At 49.0% G+C, this 27,967-nt stretch overlaps 1 protein-coding gene across 1 annotated transcript in view; it reads right to left on the bottom strand.

Moving 5' to 3' along the window:
* epha10 (EPH receptor A10) overlaps positions 1 to 27,967 on the bottom strand; it is a gene marked incomplete at both ends in the record, with an annotated part of 134,164 nt that overhangs the window by 868 nt on the left and 105,329 nt on the right. Inside the window, 5 exons of the mRNA XM_079259222.1 lie at positions 2,535 to 2,651; positions 2,848 to 2,909; positions 3,228 to 3,413; positions 4,221 to 4,346; positions 17,664 to 17,719. Coding sequence (XP_079115348.1) covers positions 2,535 to 2,651; positions 2,848 to 2,909; positions 3,228 to 3,413; positions 4,221 to 4,346; positions 17,664 to 17,719 — 547 coding nt within the window. The remainder of the gene's footprint in view (positions 1 to 2,534; positions 2,652 to 2,847; positions 2,910 to 3,227; positions 3,414 to 4,220; positions 4,347 to 17,663; positions 17,720 to 27,967) is intronic.

The following is a 27,967-nucleotide window of genomic DNA, read 5'->3' as shown; positions in this document are numbered from 1 at the left end:
TCCATCCATCATCCCTCCATCATCCCTCCATCCACCATCCCTCCATCATCCCTCCATCCATCATCCATCCATCATCCCTCCATCCACCATCCCTCCCATCATCCCTCCATCCACCACCCCTCCCTCCACCATCCCTCCATCCATCATCCCTCTATCATCCCTCCATCCATCATCCCTCCACCATCCCTCCATCCATCATCCCTCTATCATCCCTCCATCCATCATCCCTCCATCATCCCTCCATCCATCATCCCTCCATCATCCCTCCCTCCATCATCCCTCTATCATCCCTCCATCCACCATCCCTCCATCATCCCTCCATCATCCCTCTATCATCCCTCCATCCACCATCCATCCATCATCCCTCCATCATCCCTCCATCCATCATCCCTCCATCCATCATCCCTCCACCATCCCTCCATCCATCATCCCTCCATCCACCATCCCTCCATCCATCATCCCTCCATCCACCATCCCTCCATCCATCATCCCTCCATCCATCATCCCTCCATCCATCATCCATCCATCATCCCTCCATCCACCATCCCTCCATCATCCCTCCATCCACCATCCCTCCATCCATCATCCCTCCATCCACCATCCCTCCATCATCCCTCCATCCATCATCCATCCATCATCCCTCCATCCACCATCCCTCCATCCACCATCCCTCCATCATCCCTCCATCCACCATCCCTCCACCATCCCTCCATCCATCATCCCTCCATCCACCATCCCTCCATCCATCATCCCTCCATCCACCATCCCTCCATCATCCCTCCATCCACCATCCCTCCATCCATCATCCCTCCATCCACCATCCCTCCATCATCCCTCCATCCATCATCCATCCATCATCCCTCCATCCACCATCCCTCCATCCACCATCCCTCCATCATCCCTCCATCCACCATCCCTCCACCATCCCTCCATCCACCATCCCTCCATCCACCATCCCTCCATCCATCATCCCTCCATCCACCATCCCTCCATCCATCATCCCTCCATCCACCATCCCTCCATCCATCATCCATCCATCATCCCTCCATCCACCATCCCTCCATCCATCATCCCTCCATCCACCATCCCTCCATCCATCATCCCTCCATCCACCATCCCTCCATCCATCATCCCTCCATCCACCATCCCTCCATCCACCATCCCTCCATCCATCATCCCTCCATCCACCATCCCTCCATCCACCATCCCTCCATCATCCCTCCATCCACCATCCCTCCATCCACCATCCCTCCATCCATCATCCCTCCATCCACCATCCCTCCATCCATCCACCATCCCTCCATCATCCCTCCATCCATCATCCATCCATCATCCCTCCATCCACCATCCCTCCATCCATCATCCCTCCATCCACCATCCCTCCATCCATCATCCCTCCATCCACCATCCCTCCATCCACCATCCCTCCATCCATCATCCCTCCATCATCCCTCCATCCATCATCCATCCATCATCCCTCCATCCACCATCCCTCCATCCATCATCCCTCCATCCACCATCCCTCCATCCACCATCCCTCCATCATCCCTCCATCCACCATCCCTCCATCCACCATCCCTCCATCCATCATCCCTCCATCATCCCTCCATCCATCATCCATCCATCATCCCTCCATCCACCATCCCTCCATCCATCATCCCTCCATCCACCATCCCTCCATCCATCATCCCTCCATCATCCCTCCATCCATCATCCATCCATCATCCCTCCATCCACCATCCCTCCATCCATCATCCCTCCATCCACCATCCCTCCATCCACCATCCCTCCATCATCCCTCCATCCACCATCCCTCCATCCATCATCCCTCCATCCACCATCCCTCCATCCACCATCCCTCCATCATCCCTCCATCATCCATCATCCATCCATCATCCCTCCATCCACCATCCCTCCATCCACCATCCCTCCATCATCCCTCCATCCACCATCCCTCCATCCACCATTCCTCCATCCATCATCCCTCCATCATCCCTCCATCCATCATCCCTCCATCCACCATCCCTCCATCCATCCACCATCCCTCCATCATCCCTCCATCCACCATCCCTCCATCCACCATTCCTCCATCCACCGTCCCTCCATCCACCATCCCTCCATCCACCATCCCTCCATCCATCCACCATCCCTCCATCATCCCTCCATCCACCATCCCTCCATCCACCATTCCTCCATCCACCGTCCCTCCATCCACCGTCCCTCCATCCATCATCCCTCCATCCATCATCCCTCCATCCACCGTCCCTCCATCCACCATCCCTCCATCCACCATCCCTCCATCCACCATCCCTCCATCCACCGTCCTTCCATCCATCATCCATCCACCATCCCTCCATCCACCGTCCTTCCATCCATCATCCATCCACCATCCCTCCATCCATCATCCCTCCATCCACCATCCCTCCATCCACCATCCCTCCATCCACCATCCCTCCATCCATCATCCCTCCATCCACCATCCCTCCATCCACCATCCCTCCATCCACCATCCTCCCTCCCTCCACCTCCGTCACCTTATGAGCCGCCAGCCGTTTATGAACGAAGCCCATCTCGGTGAGGTACTTCATCCCTGACGCCACTCCAGTCAGCATGTCCATCAGCTGCATCACAGTCAGCTGACCTTCGTGTTTCTGAGACAGAAGAAGATGGAAACGTCCAGAAAAGTCAGCATTTCATTCCCATCATTAGAAAGTGGAATTCTTTTCCTCGTCCTCCTTGTTTCTGAGACAAGCTGTGTCAGACGTCGTCATGGTTACTGGGAAAGCCAGCAGCAGTATGTATGGATGGATGATTGTAAACATGTCTGGGTGGATGGAGTTGTCTTACCCTGAGGAAGGAGTCCAGGGCTCCGTTCAACATGCTCTCCTCGATGATCATCATGGTGTTCCCTGCAGACACAACAACACCATGATGGAGTCACTACCCATGCAGGTAGGGCGGCAAAGACCACGCCCCCTCACCCAACCCGTCAAAGACCACGCCCCCTCACCATGTTCCAGAATCAGACATGGAAAATGGAACATCGATTGGTACCGCTGGGGGTAAAGATCGCCGTCCCAACAGAAACTTAAGTCAGTCTATTATTTTCCTTCTTTTTTAAAGATTCATCTTCAGTTTCTATCTGATCTGTGATGATAAGGGTCAGGAGTTACCTCCTCTTCCTCCCCCCAGCTCACCTGTCCTGACAACCCCTCATCCCTGCTCACCGGTGGTGATGACCCCCTCCATCCGTATGATGTTGGTGTGGTCAAACTGGCCCAGGATGACTGCTTCGCTGAGGAAGGAGCGGCGCTGTTTGTCGGAACATCCGGTCCTCAGAGTTTTGATGGCAACAGGAAGTTCTCTTTTACTGGGAAGCTTCAGGCAGCCGCGGCACACCTCCCCAATGTCACCTGGTGAGAGAGGGGGGGCAGAAACAGACATGGAGGCTGGACACTTTAGGTGTGACCTAAAGTGTCACGTCTTCTGGCTCAGCTCCTTCTTCACCACGACAGACCGGCGCAGAGTCCACATTACTGCAGACACCGCACCGATCCGTCTGTCCATCTCGCGCTCCATCCTTCCCTCACTCGTGAACAAGACCCCGAGATATTTAAACTCCTCCACTTGAGGCAGGACCTGACTCCCGACCCGGAGAGGGCAATCCACCCTATTCCGGCTGAGGACCATGGTCTCAGATTTGGAGGTGCTGACCTGAACATGTCTGTTCCCTACATTTCACATGTATCCAAAATGAGGATGGGAATGCTACTGATACTGATGTTGGGGTTGATAATGGAAATTCCTGTGAGGAGAAACTAAAAAAAAAAAAACTCAGCTCAGTTTCTAAAGGACTTGTCAACAGGTGGGTTATCATATATCATCAATGAGGGCATTTCTGGCTGTCGATGAGCAGGCTGTTCAGTTAGGAAGATGACAGGAATGACTCAACACCAGATCAGATGGACTGACCCGTTCAAGGTGGATAAAATCCAATGGTTTATCATTTCAGATTTGAGTGGAGGATCAAGTTCAGACCAGGTTTTTATGGAGACAGAAGGATCACAGGTGCTAATGATTTAGCTCATGCAAACAGGAAGCCCTTTATAGAGTACCACCAAAGAACCATGTTTTACAGAATGTAACACGTGAAGACAGTGAGCTCTGTATCTGGTTATAATGGGCATCAGTAGCTCTTTGTGTGTTCTTATGTCTCTCACCTGAGTGGATGATCCTCTCGATCTTGATGCTCTGGTTGTCCAGCTCCTTGGTAAAAGCGTGGACAGCCTGCTGCAGGTCCTCACAGGTCTCTGGGTCAATGTAGGTTCTCCGTGTTGGGATCTTAACTACAAACAAAGTTATGAAAAAAGACTCACAAAATCACCTGTTCCCTTATTACAGGAGGCCACGTCATTCCACACCTGGGAGGCCATATCTCCTCTAGATCATTTTCCAGGCTTGACATCCCCTAGGATTTACGGAAGAGTTGCCGGGGATGTAGGGCTGGAGTCAAGGTGGGGAATGAAAGCTGTCTGGCCAACAAAACGGACGAGCTGGCAGTGCGGATTAACACACAGTTCCATGACTGCAGTTTTATGGAGCCATTGTTGCACCCGTCTTTGTGACCATGTGGGCGGACAGAGATGCGACAGACGGTAGTAATGAGAAGGGAGGCGGGATCATACTTTATGTGAGTGAGCGGTGGTGCAATCCCGGTCATATCCACGTCAAGGAAAGTCTCTGCATCCCAAAGTTGGAACTGCTGGCTGCCGGTCTATAGTCGTCCTATTTACCAATGAATTTCACCTCCGCCATTGTGATGCCGAAGCCGCTGCTGACGTCTTCACCACCTCTGTCTCCCGTCTGCAGACGTAGTAACCAATGCTCTCATGGCAATCAAAAAGGGACTTTAATCATGTCAACATGGACAGAACACTGGCTGACATCACCCAATATGTGGACTGCTCCACTCGGGTCAATAAAACTTTGGACTCATTGTATGCAAATGCAATGGATCATACAGGGCTACTGCCCTTCCCTCCCTGGTCAGGTCAGATCACAACATTTAGATCATAACCTGTTCTACTCACACCAAGGTATTGCCTATTGTCAGCCACCTGCCTGTGCCCACAAAGAGGGTAAGGCAGTGGACACAGGAGGCCGAGGAGGCCCTGCAGGACTGCTTTGACTGCACAGACTGGGATGCACTCTGCCAGCCTTACGGGGAGGACATCAATGGTATGATGGACAGCATCACAGAGTACATTTAATTCTATGAGGACAACAGTCATGCCCACCAGGGGAGTTAGATGTTTCTCCAACAACAAGTCGTGGATCACCGGCGACTTGAAGACTCAACTCAACAAGAGGAGGAGAGCCTTCAGATCTGGAGACAGGAAGAATATGAGGAGGGTGCCCCAAGTGAGGGACAAGTTGAGGGAGTGTAGAGACTCCGAAAAAAGGAAGCTGGAGGCCAAACTCTTGACAAAAAAGTGAGAGGTGTAGAGTGGAACTAAGGAGATGTGGGGGAAGAGGCAGACTGTGTGATGGTAAAAGGGAGAGAGCTAACAACTCCAACACCTTCTTCAAAAGGGTTTAGTTCTTGGACTGCTCCCGTCTCCTCTGCCCCCCCTCCGACATCCCACAACCCCGAGTTCCTTTTATAACTGTACCTCCTCCCTTTACAGAGAATTCACTGAATCCATGACCGATGTGAAATCTAGTAGTGAGATCTACTGGACAGACGTGAGGTCTACTGGACAGACGTGAGGTCTACTGGACAGACGTGAGGTCTACTGGACAGACGTGAGATCTACTGGACAGACGTGAGGTCTACTGGACAGACGTGAGGTGTACTGGACAGACGTGAGGTCTATTGGACAGACGTGAGGTCTACTGGACAGACGTGAGGTCTACTGGACAGACGTGAGGTCTACTGGACAGACGTGAGGTCTACTGGACAGACGTGAGGTCTACTGGACAGACGTGAGATCTACTGGACAGACGTGAGATCTACTGGACAGACGTGAGGTGTACTGGACAGACGTGAGGTGTACTGGACAGACGTGAGGTCTACTGGACAGACGTGAGATCTACTGGACAGACGTGAGGTCTATCAAATCAAATCAAATCAAATTTTATTTATAAAGCGCTTCACAACAACCTTAGTTGACCAAAGGGCTGAAGAAAGATTAGAAAAAAGTAAAAATATAAAAGCAGTTCATTCGCATGTAAAAATCTCAACAGTCAAAGGCTGATCTGGCTGAACAGATGAGTCTTTAGCCTTAAACGGAGGCAGGTCCATGATGGAGCGTAACTCCAGAGGCAAAGAGATCTACTGGACAGACGTGAGGTCTACTGGACAGACGTGAGGTCTACTGGACAGACGTGAGGTCTACTGGACAGACGTGAGATCTACTGGACAGACGTGAGGTCTACTGGACAGACGTGAGATCTGCTGGACAGACGTGAGATCTAATGGACAGACGTGAGGTCTACTGGACAGACGTGAGATCTACTGGACAGACGTGAGATCTACTGGACAGACGTGAGGTGTACTGGACAGACGTGAGATCTACTGGACAGACGTGAGATCTACTGGACAGACGTGAGGTGTACTGGACAGACGTGAGATCTACTGGACAGACGTGAGGTGTACTGGACAGACGTGAGATCTACTGGACAGACGTGAGATCTACTGGACAGACGTGAGATCTACTGGACAGACGTGAGGTCTACTGGACAGACGTGAGATCTACTGGACAGACGTGAGGTGTACTGGACAGACGTGAGATCTACTGGACAGACGTGAGGTCTACTGGACAGACGTGAGATCTACTGGACAGACGTGAGGTCTACTGGACAGACGTGAGATCTAATGGACAGACGTGAGGTCTACTGGACAGACGTGAGGTCTACTGGACAGACGTGAGGTCTACTGGACAGACGTGAGGTCTACTGGACAGACGTGAGATCTACTGGACAGACGTGAGGTCTACTGGACAGACGTGAGATCTACTGGACAGACGTGAGGTCTACTGGACAGACGTGAGATCTACTGGACAGACGTGAGGTCTACTGGACAGACGTGAGATCTACTGGACAGACGTGAGATCTACTGGACAGACGTGAGGTCTACTGGACAGACGTGAGATCTACTGGACAGACGTGAGGTCTACTGGACAGACGTGAGATCTAATGGACAGACGTGAGGTCTACTGGACAGACGTGAGATCTACTGGACAGACGTGAGGTCTACTGGACAGACGTGAGGTGTACTGGACAGACGTGAGATCTACTGGACAGACGTGAGGTCTACTGGACAGACGTGAGGTCTACTGGACAGACGTGAGATCTACTGGACAGACGTGAGGTCTACTGGACAGACGTGAGATCTACTGGACAGACGTGAGATCTACTGGACAGACGTGAGGTCTACTGGACAGACGTGAGATCTACTGGACAGACGTGAGGTGTACTGGACAGACGTGAGGTCTACTGGACAGACGTGAGATCTACTGGACAGACGTGAGATCTACTGGACAGACGTGAGGTCTACTGGACAGACGTGAGATCTACTGGACAGACGTGAGATCTACTGGACAGACGTGAGGTCTACTGGACAGACGTGAGATCTACTGGACAGACGTGAGGTCTACTGGACAGACGTGAGGTCTACTGGACAGACGTGAGGTCTACTGGACAGACGTGAGATCTACTGGACAGACGTGAGGTCTACTGGACAGACGTGAGATCTGCTGGACAGACGTGAGATCTAATGGACAGACGTGAGGTCTACTGGACAGACGTGAGATCTACTGGACAGACGTGAGGTGTACTGGACAGACGTGAGATCTACTGGACAGACGTGAGATCTACTGGACAGACGTGAGGTGTACTGGACAGACGTGAGATCTACTGGACAGACGTGAGGTGTACTGGACAGACGTGAGATCTACTGGACAGACGTGAGATCTACTGGACAGACGTGAGGTCTACTGGACAGACGTGAGATCTACTGGACAGACGTGAGGTCTACTGGACAGACGTGAGATCTACTGGACAGACGTGAGATCTACTGGACAGACGTGAGGTCTACTGGACAGACGTGAGATCTACTGGACAGACGTGAGGTGTACTGGACAGACGTGAGGTCTACTGGACAGACGTGAGGTGTACTGGACAGACGTGAGATCTACTGGACAGACGTGAGGTCTACTGGACAGACGTGAGATCTACTGGACAGACGTGAGGTCTACTGGACAGACGTGAGATCTACTGGACAGACGTGAGGTGTACTGGACAGACGTGAGATCTACTGGACAGACGTGAGGTGTACTGGACAGACGTGAGATCTACTGGACAGACGTGAGATCTACTGGACAGACGTGAGATCTACTGGACAGACGTGAGGTCTACTGGACAGACGTGAGATCTGCTGGACAGACGTGAGATCTAATGGACAGACGTGAGGTCTACTGGACAGACGTGAGATCTACTGGACAGACGTGAGATCTACTGGACAGACGTGAGGTGTACTGGACAGACGTGAGATCTACTGGACAGACGTGAGATCTACTGGACAGACGTGAGGTGTACTGGACAGACGTGAGATCTACTGGACAGACGTGAGGTGTACTGGACAGACGTGAGATCTACTGGACAGACGTGAGATCTACTGGACAGACGTGAGGTCTACTGGACAGACGTGAGATCTACTGGACAGACGTGAGATCTACTGGACAGACGTGAGGTCTACTGGACAGACGTGAGATCTACTGGACAGACGTGAGGTGTACTGGACAGACGTGAGATCTACTGGACAGACGTGAGGTCTACTGGACAGACGTGAGATCTACTGGACAGACGTGAGGTCTACTGGACAGACGTGAGATCTAATGGACAGACGTGAGGTCTACTGGACAGACGTGAGGTCTACTGGACAGACGTGAGGTCTACTGGACAGACGTGAGATCTACTGGACAGACGTGAGGTCTACTGGACAGACGTGAGATCTACTGGACAGACGTGAGGTCTACTGGACAGACGTGAGATCTACTGGACAGACGTGAGGTGTACTGGACAGACGTGAGATCTACTGGACAGACGTGAGGTCTACTGGACAGACGTGAGATCTACTGGACAGACGTGAGGTCTACTGGACAGACGTGAGATCTAATGGACAGACGTGAGGTCTACTGGACAGACGTGAGGTCTACTGGACAGACGTGAGATCTACTGGACAGACGTGAGGTCTACTGGACAGACGTGAGGTGTACTGGACAGACGTGAGATCTACTGGACAGACGTGAGGTCTACTGGACAGACGTGAGATCTACTGGACAGACGTGAGATCTACTGGACAGACGTGAGGTCTACTGGACAGACGTGAGATCTACTGGACAGACGTGAGATCTACTGGACAGACGTGAGGTCTACTGGACAGACGTGAGATCTACTGGACAGACGTGAGGTGTACTGGACAGACGTGAGGTCTACTGGACAGACGTGAGATCTACTGGACAGACGTGAGATCTACTGGACAGACGTGAGGTCTACTGGACAGACGTGAGATCTACTGGACAGACGTGAGATCTACTGGACAGACGTGAGGTCTACTGGACAGACGTGAGATCTAATGGACAGACGTGAGGTCTACTGGACAGACGTGAGGTCTACTGGACAGACGTGAGATCTACTGAACAGACGTGAGGTCTACTGGACAGACGTGAGGTGTACTGGACAGACGTGAGATCTACTGGACAGACGTGAGGTCTACTGGACAGACGTGAGGTCTACTGGACAGACGTGAGATCTAATGGACAGACGTGAGATCTACTGGACAGACGTGAGGTCTACTGGACAGACGTGAGGTGTACTGGACAGACGTGAGGTCTACTGGACAGACGTGAGGTGTACTGGACAGACGTGAGGTCTACTGGACAGACGTGAGACCTACTGGACAGACGTGAGGTCTACTGGACAGACGTGAGGTCTACTGGAAAGACACTGAGGTCTGCTGGACAGACGTGAGATCTACTGGACAGACGTGAGGTCTACTGGACAGACGTGAGGTCTACTGGACAGACGTGAGATCTAATGGACAGACGTGAGGTCTACTGGACAAACGTGAGGTCTACTGGACAGACGTGAGGTCTACTGGACAGACGTGAGATCTAATGAACAGACGTGAGATCTACTGGACAGACGTGAGGTCTACTGGACAGACGTGAGATCTACTGGACAGACGTGAGGTCTACTGGACAGACGTGAGATCTACTGGACAGACGTGAGGTCTACTGGACAGACGTGAGATCTACTGGACAGACGTGAGGTCTACTGGACAGACGTGAGGTCTACTGGACAGACGTGAGATCTACTGGACAGACGTGAGGTCTACTGGACAGACGTGAGATCTACTGGACAGACGTGAGGTGTACTGGACAGACGTGAGGTCTGCTGGACAGACGTGAGGTCTGCTGGAAAGACGTGAGATCTGCTGGACAGACGTGAGGTCTACTGGACAGACGTGAGATCTACTGGACAGACGTGAGGTCTACTGGACAGACGTGAGATCTACTGGACAGACGTGAGGTGTACTGGACAGACGTGAGGTCTGCTGGACAGACGTGAGGTCTACTGGACAGACGTGAGATCTACTGGACAGACGTGAGGTGTACTGGACAGACGTGAGGTCTACTGGACAGACGTGAGATCTACTGGACAGACGTGAGGTCTACTGGACAGACGTGAGATCTACTGGACAGATGTGAGATCTAATGGACAGACGTGAGATCTAATGGACAGACGTGAGGTCTACTGGACAGACGTGAGATCTACTGGACAGACGTGAGGTCTACTGGACAGACGTGAGGTCTACTGGACAGACGTGAGGTCTACTGGACAGACGTGAGATCTGCTGGACAGACGTGAGATCTAATGGACAGACGTGAGGTCTACTGGACAGACGTGAGATCTACTGGACAGACGTGAGATCTACTGGACAGACGTGAGGTGTACTGGACAGACGTGAGATCTACTGGACAGACGTGAGATCTACTGGACAGACGTGAGGTGTACTGGACAGACGTGAGATCTACTGGACAGACGTGAGGTGTACTGGACAGACGTGAGATCTACTGGACAGACGTGAGATCTACTGGACAGACGTGAGGTCTACTGGACAGACGTGAGATCTACTGGACAGACGTGAGGTGTACTGGACAGACGTGAGATCTACTGGACAGACGTGAGGTCTACTGGACAGACGTGAGATCTACTGGACAGACGTGAGGTCTACTGGACAGACGTGAGATCTAATGGACAGACGTGAGGTCTACTGGACAGACGTGAGGTCTACTGGACAGACGTGAGGTCTACTGGACAGACGTGAGATCTACTGGACAGACGTGAGGTGTACTGGACAGACGTGAGATCTACTGGACAGACGTGAGGTCTACTGGACAGACGTGAGATCTACTGGACAGACGTGAGGTCTACTGGACAGACGTGAGATCTAATGGACAGACGTGAGGTCTACTGGACAGACGTGAGGTCTACTGGACAGACGTGAGATCTACTGGACAGACGTGAGATCTACTGGACAGACGTGAGGTCTACTGGACAGACGTGAGGTGTACTGGACAGACGTGAGATCTACTGGACAGACGTGAGGTCTACTGGACAGACGTGAGGTCTACTGGACAGACGTGAGATCTACTGGACAGACGTGAGATCTACTGGACAGACGTGAGGTCTACTGGACAGACGTGAGATCTACTGGACAGACGTGAGGTCTACTGGACAGACGTGAGATCTACTGGACAGACGTGAGGTGTACTGGACAGACGTGAGGTCTACTGGACAGACGTGAGATCTACTGGACAGACGTGAGATCTACTGGACAGACGTGAGGTCTACTGGACAGACGTGAGATCTACTGGACAGACGTGAGGTCTACTGGACAGACGTGAGATCTAATGGACAGACGTGAGGTCTACTGGACAGACGTGAGGTCTACTGGACAGACGTGAGATCTACTGGACAGACGTGAGGTCTACTGGACAGACGTGAGGTGTACTGGACAGACGTGAGATCTACTGGACAGACGTGAGGTCTACTGGACAGACGTGAGGTCTACTGGACAGACGTGAGATCTAATGGACAGACGTGAGATCTACTGGACAGACGTGAGGTCTACTGGACAGACGTGAGGTGTACTGGACAGACGTGAGGTCTACTGGACAGACGTGAGATCTACTGGACAGACGTGAGGTCTACTGGACAGACGTGAGATCTACTGGACAGACGTGAGGTGTACTGGACAGACGTGAGGTCTACTGGACAGACGTGAGATCTACTGGACAGACGTGAGATCTACTGGACAGACGTGAGGTGTACTGGACAGACGTGAGGTCTACTGGACAGACGTGAGATCTACTGGACAGACGTGAGGTCTACTGGACAGACGTGAGATCTACTGGACAGACGTGAGATCTACTGGACAGACGTGAGATCTAATGGACAGACGTGAGGTCTACTGGACAGACGTGAGATCTACTGGACAGACGTGAGGTCTACTGGACAGACGTGAGGTCTACTGGACAGACGTGAGGTCTACTGGACAGACGTGAGATCTGCTGGACAGACGTGAGATCTAATGGACAGACGTGAGGTCTACTGGACAGACGTGAGATCTACTGGACAGACGTGAGATCTACTGGACAGACGTGAGGTGTACTGGACAGACGTGAGATCTACTGGACAGACGTGAGATCTACTGGACAGACGTGAGGTGTACTGGACAGACGTGAGATCTACTGGACAGACGTGAGGTGTACTGGACAGACGTGAGATCTACTGGACAGACGTGAGATCTACTGGACAGACGTGAGGTCTACTGGACAGACGTGAGATCTACTGGACAGACGTGAGGTGTACTGGACAGACGTGAGATCTACTGGACAGACGTGAGGTCTACTGGACAGACGTGAGATCTACTGGACAGACGTGAGGTCTACTGGACAGACGTGAGATCTAATGGACAGACGTGAGGTCTACTGGACAGACGTGAGGTCTACTGGACAGACGTGAGGTCTACTGGACAGACGTGAGGTGTACTGGACAGACGTGAGATCTACTGGACAGACGTGAGGTCTACTGGACAGACGTGAGATCTACTGGACAGACGTGAGGTCTACTGGACAGACGTGAGATCTAATGGACAGACGTGAGGTCTACTGGACAGACGTGAGGTCTACTGGACAGACGTGAGATCTACTGGACAGACGTGAGGTCTACTGGACAGACGTGAGGTGTACTGGACAGACGTGAGATCTACTGGACAGACGTGAGGTCTACTGGACAGACGTGAGGTCTACTGGACAGACGTGAGATCTACTGGACAGACGTGAGATCTACTGGACAGACGTGAGGTCTACTGGACAGACGTGAGATCTACTGGACAGACGTGAGGTCTACTGGACAGACGTGAGATCTACTGGACAGACGTGAGGTGTACTGGACAGACGTGAGGTCTACTGGACAGACGTGAGATCTACTGGACAGACGTGAGATCTACTGGACAGACGTGAGGTCTACTGGACAGACGTGAGATCTACTGGACAGACGTGAGGTCTACTGGACAGACGTGAGATCTAATGGACAGACGTGAGGTCTACTGGACAGACGTGAGGTCTACTGGACAGACGTGAGATCTACTGGACAGACGTGAGGTCTACTGGACAGACGTGAGGTGTACTGGACAGACGTGAGATCTACTGGACAGACGTGAGGTCTACTGGACAGACGTGAGGTCTACTGGACAGACGTGAGATCTAATGGACAGACGTGAGATCTACTGGACAGACGTGAGGTCTACTGGACAGACGTGAGGTGTACTGGACAGACGTGAGGTCTACTGGACAGACGTGAGGTGTACTGGACAGACGTGAGGTCTACTGGACAGACGTGAGACCTACTGGACAGACGTGAGGTCTACTGGACAGACGTGAGGTGTACTGGACAGACGTGAGGTCTACTGGACAGACGTGAGACCTACTGGACAGACGTGAGGTCTACTGGACAGACGTGAGGTGTACTGGACAGACGTGAGGTCTACTGGACAGACGTGAGGTGTACTGGACAGACGTGAGGTCTACTGGACAGACGTGAGATCTACTGGACAGACGTGAGGTCTACTGGAAAGACGTGAGGTCTGCTGGACAGACGTGAGATCTACTGGACAGACGTGAGGTCTACTGGACAGACGTGAGGTCTACTGGACAGACGTGAGATCTAATGGACAGACGTGAGGTCTACTGGACAAACGTGAGGTCTACTGGACAGACGTGAGGTCTACTGGACAGACGTGAGATCTAATGAACAGACGTGAGATCTACTGGACAGACGTGAGGTCTACTGGACAGACGTGAGATCTACTGGACAGACGTGAGGTCTACTGGACAGACGTGAGATCTACTGGACAGACGTGAGATCTAATGGACAGACGTGAGATCTAATGGACAGACGTGAGGTCTACTGGACAGACGTGAGATCTACTGGACAGACGTGAGATCTACTGGACAGACGTGAGTTCTACTGGACAGACGTGAGATCTACTGGACAGACGTGAGGTCTACTGGACAGACGTGAGATCTAATGGACAGACGTGAGATCTAATGGACAGACGTGAGGTATACTGGACAGACGTGAGGTGTACTGGACAGACGTGAGGTCTACTGGACAGACGTGAGGTCTACTGGACAGACGTGAGGTGTACTGGACAGACGTGAGGTCTACTGGACAGACGTGAGATCTACTGGACAGACGTGAGGTGTACTGGACAGACGTGAGGTCTGCTGGACAGACGTGAGGTCTACTGGACAGACGTGAGATCTACTGGACAGACGTGAGGTGTACTGGACAGACGTGAGGTCTACTGGACAGACGTGAGATCTACTGGACAGACGTGAGGTCTACTGGACAGACGTGAGATCTAATGGACAGACGTGAGATCTAATGGACAGACGTGAGGTCTACTGGACAGACGTGAGATCTACTGGACAGACGTGAGGTCTACTGGACAGACGTGAGGTCTACTGGACAGACGTGAGATCTACTGGACAGACGTGAGGTCTACTGGACAGACGTGAGATCTACTGGACAGACGTGAGGTGTACTGGACAGACGTGAGGTCTGCTGGACAGACGTGAGGTCTGCTGGAAAGACGTGAGATCTGCTGGACAGACGTGAGGTCTACTGGACAGACGTGAGATCTACTGGACAGACGTGAGGTGTACTGGACAGACGTGAGGTCTACTGGACAGACGTGAGGTCTACTGGACAGACGTGAGATCTACTGGACAGACGTGAGGTCTGCTGGACAGACGTGAGATCTACTGGACAGACGTGAGATCTAATGGACAGACATGAGGTCTACTGGACAGACGTGAGGTCTACTGGACAGACGTGAGGTCTATTGGACAGACGTGAGGTCTACTGGACAGACGTGAGGTCTACTGGACAGACGTGAGATCTACTGGACAGACGTGAGGTCTACTGGACAGACGTGAGGTCTACTGGACAGACGTGAGATCTACTGGACAGACGTGAGGTCTACTGGACAGACGTGAGATCTACTGGACAGACGTGAGATCTACTGGACAGACGTGAGTTCTACTGGACAGACGTGAGGTCTATTGGACAGACGTGAGGTGTACTGGACAGACGTGAGGTCTACTGGACAGACGTGAGATCTACTGGACAGACGTGAGGTCTACTGGACAGACGTGAGATCTACTGGACAGACGTGAGGTCTACTGGACAGACGTGAGATCTACTGGACAGACGTGAGGTCTACTGGACAGACGTGAGATCTACTGGACAGACGTGAGTTCTACTGGACAGACGTGAGATCTACTGGACAGACGTGAGGTCTACTGGACAGACGTGAGGTCTACTGGACAGACGTGAGATCTACTGGACAGACGTGAGGTCTACTGGACAGACGTGAGGTCTACTGGACAGACGTGAGGTGTACTGGACAGACGTGAGGTGTACTGGACAGACGTGAGATCTACTGGACAGACGTGAGGTGTTCTGGACAGACGTGAGGTCTACTGGACAGACGTGAGATCTACTGGACAGACGTGAGATCTACTGGACAGACGTGAGGTGTACTGGACAGACGTGAGGTCTACTGGACAGACGTGAGGTGTACTGGACAGACGTGAGGTCTACTGGACAGACGTGAGATCTACTGGACAGACGTGAGGTCTACTGGACAGACGTGAGGTCTACTGGACAGACGTGAGATCTACTGGACAGACGTGAGATCTACTGGACAGACGTGAGGTGTTCTGGACAGACGTGAGGTCTACTGGACAGACGTGAGGTCTACTGGACAGACGTGAGGTCTACTGGACAGACGTGAGATCTACTGGACAGACGTGAGGTGTTCTGGACAGACGTGAGATCTGCTGGACAGACGTGAGGTGTACTGGACAGACGTGAGGTCTACTGGACAGACGTGAGGTCTACTGGACAGACGTGAAATCTACTGGACAGACGTGAGATCTACTGGACAGACGTGAGGTGTACTGGACAGACGTGAGATCTACTGGACAGACGTGAGGTGTTCTGGACAGACGTGAGATCTACTGGACAGACGTGAGGTCTACTGGACAGACGTGAGGTCTACTGGACAGACGTGAGATCTACTGGACAGACGAGGTCTACTGGACAGACGTGAGATCTACTGGACAGACGTGAGGTCTACTGGACAGACGTGAGGTGTACTGGACAGACGTGAGATCTACTGGACAGACGTGAGATCTACTGGACAGACGTGAGATCTACTGGACAGACGTGAGGTCTACTGGACAGACGTGAGGTGTACTGGACAGACGTGAGATCTACTGGACAGACGTGAGGTCTACTGGACAGACGTGAGGTCTACTGGACAGACGTGAGGTCTACTGGACAGACGTGAGACCTACTGGACAGACGTGAGGTCTACTGGACAGACGTGAGATCTACTGGACAGACGTGAGGTCTACTGGACAGACGTGAGATCTACTGGACAGACGTGAGGTCTACTGGACAGACGTGAGACCTACTGGACAGACGTGAGGTGTACTGGACAGACGTGAGGTCTACTGGACAGACGTGAGATCTACTGGACAGACGTGAGGTGTACTGGACAGACGTGAAGTCTACTGGACAGACGTGAGATCTACTGGACAGACGTGAGATCTACTGGACAGACGTGAGGTCTACTGGACAGACGTGAGATCTACTGGACAGACGTGAGGTCTACTGGACAGACGTGAGACCTACTGGACAGACGTGAGGTGTACTGGACAGACGTGAGGTCTACTGGACAGACGTGAGATCTACTGGACAGACGTGAGGTGTACTGGACAGACGTGAGGTCTACTGGACAGACGTGAGGTCTACTGGACAGACGTGAGATCTACTGGACAGACGTGAGATCCACATGGACCAGCCACTGGACAGTCAGCGTGCTGGAAGTCAAATGAAGAATTCAAGCTTTTTATTGCAACCAAACCCATCTCTTGACTGACATGCACTGCAGCACGTGCACGTGAAGAGGTAAAAGCTATGATATGAGATATAATGGACGGATCATAGTCGTCACTCACACTGGAAGTAGAGCTCCTCGTCTCCCTCCTGGGACGCTTTGCTGTAGCCGCATTGTCTGCAAAGACAAAGACAAAATGCTGAACTTCCTTTGCACTAAGTTCGTGTAACTCCATCACATTAGCTTCACTAGATGTGTTCAGAAGAAGAACGAGATGTTTACTTTAAACTGGGACTTTGCCATGATAATGTTGAACTGGGATTAACTGGGATCAGACCCATAATCAGCACGGTTTTACTGAGTCTGTTTAACCTACAGCTGTTGCAGATTTAGGCCCTGCGATGGACTGGTGAGCTGTCCAGGGTGTACCCTGCCTGTCGCCCAAAGCCGGCTGGGATAGGCTCCAGCTTCCCCGCGACCCTGAATTGGAATAAGCGGTTTGGAAAATGAATGAATGAATGAATGTTGCTGATTTAGGGATGTGAGAAAAGTGATTTGGCCTATTGATTCAGTTTTAAAAGTTAAAAACTTTGTGTTCATCACATTTTAAAAGTTCTTAAAAAGAAGTTAGGAATAAATGCAGTCAACTGAGTTTGGCAACTTTCTCTGTGGGTCCAGATGGATTTTTTTCAACATTAAAAACTATTGTTTAATTATGTTAAAAGCATATTCAGTCATCTGAATGCATATCCATGTTAATCTGCAGGTTTTCTGAATTCAGTAGAGCTACAAAATCATCCAGAGGGGCTGGCGGTTTGAGTTTCAGCTAAAGATCTGGGGCCTCCTTTATAAAGCTGTTGCATGCACAAAACCCAGCATCCACCAATTATCGTCAACTTTTGGGATTTATAAAAACACAAATGCTCCCCAATGCGTAAAGGCGCACAGTGGCTTATCTGTCCCTGCTGGTGGACATGGAACATGGAGACTCTGGACTCCAGTCCGGCACCTTCCAAAGGGAAGGGGCTGACCGGTCGGGTCCGCTCCTTTTCCCAACCCAGAGCAGAGGAACAGAACGATGTTCTCCACAGCCAGACGTGGTGTAGCGGCCATCGGGCAGATGGAGGCAGGTGGAGGTGCCTCCATGCCCAGGAGGAAACCTGTTGTACAGCTGCAGATGTGTGCAGATAGTGGAGACGCTACATAACATGCTACTAAATGGTAACGTGTCCCGTTCAGCTGCGACCAGCGCTGTTGTCCCCGACCTCCAACCATCATGTTGGAACCAAACTGCTGCCAAACGTCTAGAAGTGATGCAACACATCAGAGGTGGACAATTCTCATTTATTCACAAGTTTAGTCTCATTTCTGTCTTTATGTCTCCGTCTCCTGCACTCCTACACTTGAGCAACTAAACATGTCATGGACATGAGCCATTATACTTGAGTCTTGACTTGGACTTGAGACTTGACTTACTCTTGAACCATTAAACTTGAGACCTGACTTGGACTTGAGCCGCGAGACTTCAGTCTTGACTTGCAAAAAAGTTGCATTTTTTTAAACAAGAAATGGTCTTGTCAGTAAGCTTTGAAGTAGGTATTTTCCAAAACTCTTCATCAGGTTTCATCAGCTGTAAGTCCCTGATTCTGTGACATAACACAGCTACTCTAAATTACCAAGAACAGACACACCCGGAACAGGGTGGATGGATGGATGGATGGATGGATGGATGGATGGATGGATGGGTGGATGGATGGATGGATGGATGGATGGGTGGATGGATGAACTACTTAGAGCTGCTGGCTAAAGATAAACGTAAATACAAGAAGATTATTATTCATGTTGGGGTAAATGACACCCGGTTACACCAATCAGAGATCACCAAAGTAAATGTTGCCTCAGTGTGTGACTTTGCTAAAACCATGTCAGACTCTGTAGTTTCTCTGGACCCCTGCCAGACCTGACCAGCGATGACTTGTTTAGCCGTTTGTCATCCTTTAACCGCGGGCTGTCCAGGTGGTGCCCAGAACAAAATGTGGGCGTTATAGATAACTGGAAAAGCTTCTGGGGAAAACCTGGTCTTATTAGGAGAGACGGGATTCATCCCACAGTGGATGGAGCAGCTCTCGTTTCTAGGAACATGGATCATTTTATTAGTCAGTTAAACCCATGACTGTTCAGGACTGAGACTAGGAAGCAGATTTGTAGTCTCACATGTCGCCACCCTCCCCAAAACCCAGAATGATGGTATCTGCCCCCCCCCCCCCAAAACCCAGAATGATGGTATCTGCCCCCCCCCCCCCTCCCCACAACCCATAACGATGGTATCTGCCCCCCCACAACCGAGAAAGAATAAAACAGCACCGGGGGAGTAAATCATGAAAACCTCATTAATATCAAAACAATGAATCTCATAAGACAAAACAATAAAACCATTAAATGCGGTTTATTGAATATTAGATCTCTTGTGTCGAAGTCTCTGTTAATCAATGACCTGATTACTGATCATCATATTGATCTGTTCTGTCTTATGGAAACCTGCTGCAGCAGGAGGATCATGTTAGTATTAATGAATCGACTCCACCAGATTGTCTAAATGTTCATGTTCCCAGAACTACAGGTCGAGGAGGAGGTGTGGCAGCTATCTTTAAATCAGAACTATTGATTAGTCCTAAATAGTTCCAATAGCGTTGAACACCTGACTCTTAGTCTCTCCCACCCAAGATGGAAATGAGAGAAGCCACTTCTCCTAGTCGTAGTCTACCGTCCACCTGGATCTTCCTCACAGTTCCTAACTGACTTCTCAGACCTCTTATCAGACTTAGTGCTGAATACTGATAAAGTTATTGTTCTGGGGGATTTTAACATTCATCTTGATGATGAACATGACAGTTTAAACATTGCCTTTAACTCTATATTAAGTTCAATTGGATTTTCCCAAAATGTCCACATGCCGACTCATTCTCATCGTCACACTCTGGATCTTCTTCTGACATGTGGCATCAAAAGTGATCAACTGACAGTTTTTCCTCATAACCCTGTTCTGTCTGATCATTTAATAACTTTAGAGTTTACTATACTTGACTACACAAGGGCTGAGAAGAAAATTCATTCTAGTCGATGTTTGTCAGATAGTGTTGTTAACAAATTTAAGAAGTCTATTTCAGCAGTAATTCCTCCAACACCATGTGTTAACCTGACAGGAAACACCCATCCGAGCTTTACTCCAACACAGGTCCATGAATGTGTTGCTAGAATGACAGCTTTAATGCGTATAACACTAGATAATGTTGCTCCTCTAAAGAAGAAGAGAACCAGTCAGAAGAAGCGGGCCCGGTGGTTTAATTCCCAGCTTCAAGCTTTAAAACAGACATCAAGACGTTTGGAAAGAAAATGGCGTTCATCTGGCTTAGAAGAGTGTCGCATAGTCTGGAAAGAAAGTTAATAGTGTATAAAAAAGCCTTGCGTGTGGCTAAAACAGCTTATTATTCATCATTGATAGAGGAGAAGAAGAACAACCCCAGGTTTCTCTTCAGCACTGGAACCAGACTGACTAAAGCTTGTTCCATCCTCCACGAGAAGCAAGAACTGAGTTCTTGTTCTCGAGGCTGCAAGAACAAGAAAAAACGTCTTGTTCGGCAGGTCCATCCATCCTCCAGGAGAAGCAGGTCTGCAGCGGGGGGGAGGGTCACTGCGGGGGGCAGATGTCTGCTTTATGTGCAATGAACCCGGTTGTTACCTCCACCGAGGAGGTTATGTTTTACCCGGCGTCTTTTTGCTCAAGATAACTTAAAACGTTACGGACGGATTTTTATAAATATTATATTATGAATATTTTATTTAAGAGAGTTGTTACAAATGTAAAAAGGAAAACTAATTAAATTTTGGTGGTGATTCGGATCACTGTTGGGATCTAGGAAATGTTTTAAAAGGACTCTTTAACATTGTGCTTGGTGGAGGTTTCCGCTCTCCGAGTTTCTAGTTTCATATTTAACGAGCAGCTTCGTCCGCGGCGGGGCGGGTCGTGCACGCGGCGGGGCGGGTCGTGCACGCGGCTGGGTCCGAGTGTTTCAATGCTACATGTAAAAATGTTGGTACTTTCTCACCACCTCGATCAGCTGTTTTATCTAAACAATCCGGCAACAGGAAACACACAGAAGCAGCAACTCCGCTTCCTGCTTTCTCCGTGTTAACCACGCCCACCTCACATGTCCGACCAATCACACCATACTTCTCGGGGCCCCCCAAGAAAAAAGTTCTGCCAGCCCGGTGTGTCAAGAACTGTCCTCAAACACGTCCGCGAGAACAAAATGACGTCATTTTCTTCCCGGAGCCTCGAGAACAAGAAAAAAGTTCTCGCTTCTCGTGGAGGATGGAACAGGCTTTAGAGCCATAGTGCCGTTGAGCCATCTATTCCTTTCAACCTCAGCTGTGACGACTTTATGAGTTTCTTTGTAAACAAAATAGTTTCTATCAGGAAGGAAATCAGTAATAACCTGAACACTACTAATGTTATTTCATCTGCAGCAGCCTTAGAGACGTCTTTAGAAGCTGATTGTCATTTGGACCGTTTCTTGCCTGTACAGCTCTCCGAGTTAACCAACATAATAGCTTCATCTAAACCTTCAACCTGTGTTTTAGACCCCATCCCAACCAGATTATTCAAGGAAATATGTTTCCTAATCAATACATCTGTACTGGACCTGATCAATACATCTCTATTAATAGGATATGGACCTCAATATTTTAAGACTGTAATCAAACCGTTGCTTAAAACTAACTCTGGATCCAGGAGTTTTAGCTAATTATAGACCAATATCTAATCTCCCCTTCTGGTCTAAAATTCTTGAGAAAACAGTTTCAACCCAACTATGTTCCTATCTGAGCAGAAACAATCTGAAGAGTTCCAGTCAGGATTTAGACCTCATCATAGCACAGAGACAGCACTGGTGAAAGTCAGTAATGATCTTCTCATGGCCTCAGATAAAGGACTTCTGTCTGGACTCATTCTTTTAGATCTCAGTGCTGCATTCGATACTATTGATCACAATATTCTGCTACAGAGGCTGGAACATGTTATTGGGATTAAAGGGACCACATTAGACTGGTTCCAGTCATATTTATCTGATAGATTTCAGTTTGTAAATGTAAATGATGAGTCTTCCTCACACACCAGGGTAAGTCATGGAGTTCCTCAGGGTTCTGTACTTGGACCAACACTTTTCACATTATACATGCTTCCCTTAGGAAATATCATCAGGCAGCATGGTATAAATTTTCATTGCTGTGCGGATGACACTCAGATCTACCTCTCCATGAAGCCAGATGAAACCAATCAGTTTCTTAGATTACAAAGATGTCTTACAGACATCAAGACCTGGATGACTCTGAATTTTCTCCTTTTAAACTCAGACAAGACAGAGGTCGTTATCTTCGGGCTGAAAAACTTAGAACAAAATTATCCAGTTTTGTAATTAATCTGGATGGCATTAATCTGGCCTCCAGTACCACTGTGAGGAATCTTGGAGTCATTATTGACCAGGACTTGTCTTTTAGCTCACATTTAAAACAGGTTTCTAGAACCGCCTTCTTCCACCGGCGTAATATTGCAAAAATTAGGAGCATCTTGTCTCAGAAAGATGCAGAAAAATGAGTCCATGCCTTTATTACTTCCAGACTGGATTACTGCAATTCCTTATTTATGGGTTGTCCCAAATATGCCCTGAAAAGTCTCCATCTGATCCAAAATGCTGCAGCGAGGGTTCTGATGAGGACTAGCAGGAGAGATCATATTTCACCAGTTTTAGCCTCTCTACACTGGCTCCCTGTTAAATCCAGGGTAAAGTTTAAAATTCTTCTCCTCACATATAAAGCTCTCCATGACCAAGCTCCATTGTACATAAAAGATCTTATAGTTCCATATATTCCAAATAGAGCACTTGGCTCTCAGACTGCAGGTTTACTGGTGGTTCCCAGAGTCTCAAAGAGTCCTATGGGAGGAAGGGCCTTTAGCCATCAGGCTCCTCTCTGATGGAACCAGCTCCCACCGTGGGTTCGGGAGGCAGACTCCCTCCACACCTTTAAGATGGAGCTGAAAACCTTCCTTTTCCATGATTCTTATAGTTAGGATATGAGCATCTCCTGAGTTGGAGTCTGCATGTACGGGACCCAACTGTCCAGGTTCTGCTCATTGCTCTTATAAGTTATGGGTAGTCTAGCCATCCATTACTTATGTAGCAATGAGGATGTTACCTGATGCACTGAGAAGTACCTCGCTCTATTTCTCTAATGCATTAATGTATAAATATATGCCAATATATTTGATGGCGTTCATCAGGACTAGAGGAGTCTCACTTAACCTGGAAAGAAAGTTTAATCGTATACAAAAAAGCCTTACGTACGGCAAGAACAGCTTATTATTCATCATTGATAGAGGAAAACAAAAACAATCCTCGGTTTCTTTTCAGCACTGTAGCCAGGCTTACTAGGAGCCGGAGCGCTGTGGAGCCATGTATTCCTTTCTCACTTAGCTGTGATGATTTCATGTATTTTTTCAGGAATAAAATTGACACTATTAGAGATCAAATTCACAATACTCTTCCTTCTACCTATAATGTTGAGCCTGTTGTGGTCTCCGAAGCATCCTTAGAACCAGGATCTGACTTGTGTCTAAATAGTTTCTGTCCTGTCCAACCCTCTGAATTAACTAAAATAATAGCTTCATCTAAACCATCCACCTGTATCTTAGACCCTCTCCCAACGAGCCTCTTTAAGGACATTTTCCCTTTAATTAATACATCACTACTAAATCTTATCAATATGTCTTTAGTGACAGGATATGTACCACAATCATTTAAAACTGCTGTAATCAAGCCTTTACTTAAAAAGCAATCTCTGGCTCCAGAGGTGATAGCAAATTATAGACCTATATCTAATCTCCCGTTTATGTCCAAAATTCTGGAGAAAATAGTTTCAGCTCAGCTACATGCCCACCTGAGCAGAAATAATTTATGCGAGGAGTTTCAGTCAGGATTTAGAGCTCATCATAGCACTGAGACGGCATTGGTGAAAGTTACTAATGACCTTCTTATGGCCTCAGACAAAGGACTTGTGTCCGTACTTATCTTGCTTGATCTTAGTGCTGCATTTGATACAGTCGATCATAACATTCTGTTACAGAGACTAGAACAGGTGATTGGAATTACAGGTACAGCGTTAAGCTGGTTTAAATCATATTTATCTGATAGACGTCAGTTTGTTCATGTAAATGACAAGTCCTCCTCACAAACTACAGTAAGTCATGGAGTTCCTCAAGGTTCTGTACTTGGACCAGTACTCTTCACGCTATATATGCTCCCTTTAGGCAAAATTATTAGACAGCATGGAATAAACTTTCATTGTTATGCAGATGATACTCAGATATACTTATCCTTTAAACCAGATGAAACAAATCAGCCCAATAGGCTACAAAATTGTCTCATAGACATAAAGACTTGGATGTCTAGAAATTTTCTCCTCTTAAACTCAGATAAGACTGAAGTAATTCTCGTTGGATCTGAAAAACTCAGAGCTAAATTTTCCAGTTTTGTAATGAACCTGGATGGCATTACTTTAGCTTCCAGTGCTACAGTGAGAAACCTTGGAGTAATATTTGACCCTGACCTGTCCTTTGGCCCACATATTAAGCAGGTTACTAAAACAGCTTTCTTTCATTTACGTAATATAGCCAAAATTAGGGATATTCTGTCTCAGAGTGATGCAGAAAAACTGGTTCACGCTTTTGTTACTTCGAGACTAGATTACTGTAACTCTCTATTACTGGGCTGTCCTAAATATGCCCTGAAAAGCCTTCAGCTGATCCAGAATTCTGCAGCCAGAGTCCTGACCAGAACCAGCAGGAGAGATCATATTTCTCCAGTTTTAGCCTCTCTTCATTGGCTGCCTGTTGAATCTAGAATAGAATTTAAAATCCTTCTCCTTACATATAAAGCCCTCCACAACCAGGCACCACTATATATCAAAGACCTCATGGTTCCTTATATACCAAGCAGAGTACTTCGTTCGCAGACTGCAGGCTTACTTGTGGTTCCTAGAGTCTCAAAGAGCCGAGCAGGAGGCAGAGGCTTTGGTTATCAGGCCCCTCTCTTATGGAATAAGGTCCCAGTTAGTGTTAGGGAAGCAGACACCCTCCCCACCTTTAAGACTAGGCTGAAGACTTATCTTTTTGATAAGTCCTATAGCTAGGGATGGTTAGCATCCCTTAGTTATGCTGCTATAGGTTTAGACTGCTGAGGGACATTTCCTGATACACTGAGCTTCTTTCTCTTTATCTGTCTCTTTTATCCCCCCCCCCCCCCCCCCTCCATAACAGTGCTGCATCATTAACATGTATGTCTCCTGTCTCAGCAGGTCTCCCTGGCCGGGAGTAGCAGTTCCTGTTGTCTGTTGTCTTTCTGCCCTCTTCCCCCCACACAGCAGAGGCAGATGGCTGCCTGTCCTGAGCCGGGTTCTGCCGGAGGTTTCCTTCCTGTTAAAAGGGAGTTTTTTCCTTCCCACTGTCGCCAGTGTGCTTGCTCAGGATGGGAGATTGAGTTGGACTCAACTCAATCTGTTGGTTTCCTTATATAGGCTGTTATGAATTGACCTTCATTATGTTTTCCCCTCTGTCTGTAAAGCGTCTTGAGATGGCATTGCCGTGATTTGACACTATATAAATAAAGTTGAATTGAATTGAATTGAATTGAATTGAATTGAATTGAATTGAATTGAATTGAATTGAATATTGCCGTCTCTAACTTATTTCTCCTTTTTTCCGCAGGTCTTCCTGAATAAGTGCAGTTGTACATGTTGATCTGTCTTTCCTGTCCTCTCCACCCCAACCAGTCGAGGCAGATGGCTGCCCTCCCTGAGCCGGGTTCTGCCGGAGGTTTTCTTCCTGTTAAGAGAAGAGAGGAAGGGTGGGTGGATGATGGATGGATGGATGGATGGATGGAATGGTGGATGGATTGATGGAATGGTGAATGGAATGGTGGATGGAGGGATGGATGGATGGAATGGTGGATGTATGGATGGAATGGTGGATGGATGGATGGAGGGATGGAATGGTGGATGGATGGATGGATGGATGGATGGATGGAATGGTGGATGGATGGATGGATGGAGGGATGGAGGGATGGAATGGTGGATGTATGGATGGAATGGTGGATGGATGGATGGATGGATGGAATGGTGGATGGATGGATGGAGGGATGGAATGGTGGATGTATGGATGGAATGGTGGATGGATGGATGGATGGATGGAATGGTGGATGGATGGATGGATGGATGGATGGATGGATGGAATGGTGGATGGATGGATGGAATGGTGGATGGATGGATGGATGGATGGATGGAATGGTGGATGTATGGATGGAATGGTGGATGGATGGATGGATGGATGGATGGAATGGTGGATGGATGGATGGAATGGTGGATGGATTGATGGAATGGTGAATGGAATGGTGGATGGAGGGATGGATGGATGGAATGGTGGATGTATGGATGGAATGGTGGATGTATGGATGGATGGATGGATGGAATGGTGGATGTATGGATGGAATGGTGGATGGATGGATGGATGGAGGGATGGAATGGTGGATGTATGGATGGAATGGTGGATGGATGGAGGGATGGAGGGATGGAATGGTGGATGTATGGATGGAATGGTGGATGGATGGAGGGATGGATGGATGGAATGGTGGATGTATGGATGGAATGGTGGATGGATGGATGGATGGATGGATGGAATGGCGGATGTATGGATGGAATGGTGGATGGATGGATGGATGGATGGATGGAATGGCGGATGGATGGATGGGTGGGTGGATGATGGATGGATGGAATAGTTGATGGATTGATCGGTTGGGTCTTTTTTTAAAAAAAAAACTATGATCTAGTTCTAATGTGTTTTACTGAACCTGATTATAACAGGTTTTCTTTGTGGTTCTGTTTTAGACCAGTTTGAGGAACCCATGGTGAGTGTAGATCATGGTATCCTTGTTCTGGTTTTGGACCTGGTTCTGGTTTGTGGATCTGGAGCTGGTTTTGGATCTGGAGCTGTTTTTATTTTTTTATCTGGTTTTGGTTTTGAAGCTGGTTCTGTTTTTAGGATCTGGTACTGCTCTCGGATGTGGTCCTGATATTGGATCTAGTCTTGGATCTAGTATTGGTCTTGGATCTGATACTGATATTGGATCTGGTCTTGGATCTGGTTCTGGTTTAGGATCTGGTTCTGGTTTTGGATCCGGTCTTGGATCTGGTTCTGGTTTTGGATCTGGTATTGGTTTTGGATCTAGTTTTGGATCTGGTTCTGGTTTTGGATCTTGTTTTGGATCTGGTTCTGGTTTTGGATCTGGTCTTGGATCTGGTTCTGGTTTTGGATCTGGT

The sequence above is a fragment of the Telmatherina bonti genome, assembly GCF_933228915.1.
Source record: "Telmatherina bonti genome assembly, chromosome: 19".
NCBI classification, from domain to species: domain Eukaryota; kingdom Metazoa; phylum Chordata; class Actinopteri; order Atheriniformes; family Telmatherinidae; genus Telmatherina; species Telmatherina bonti.
This window is presented reverse-complemented; position numbering and strand designations above follow the sequence as displayed.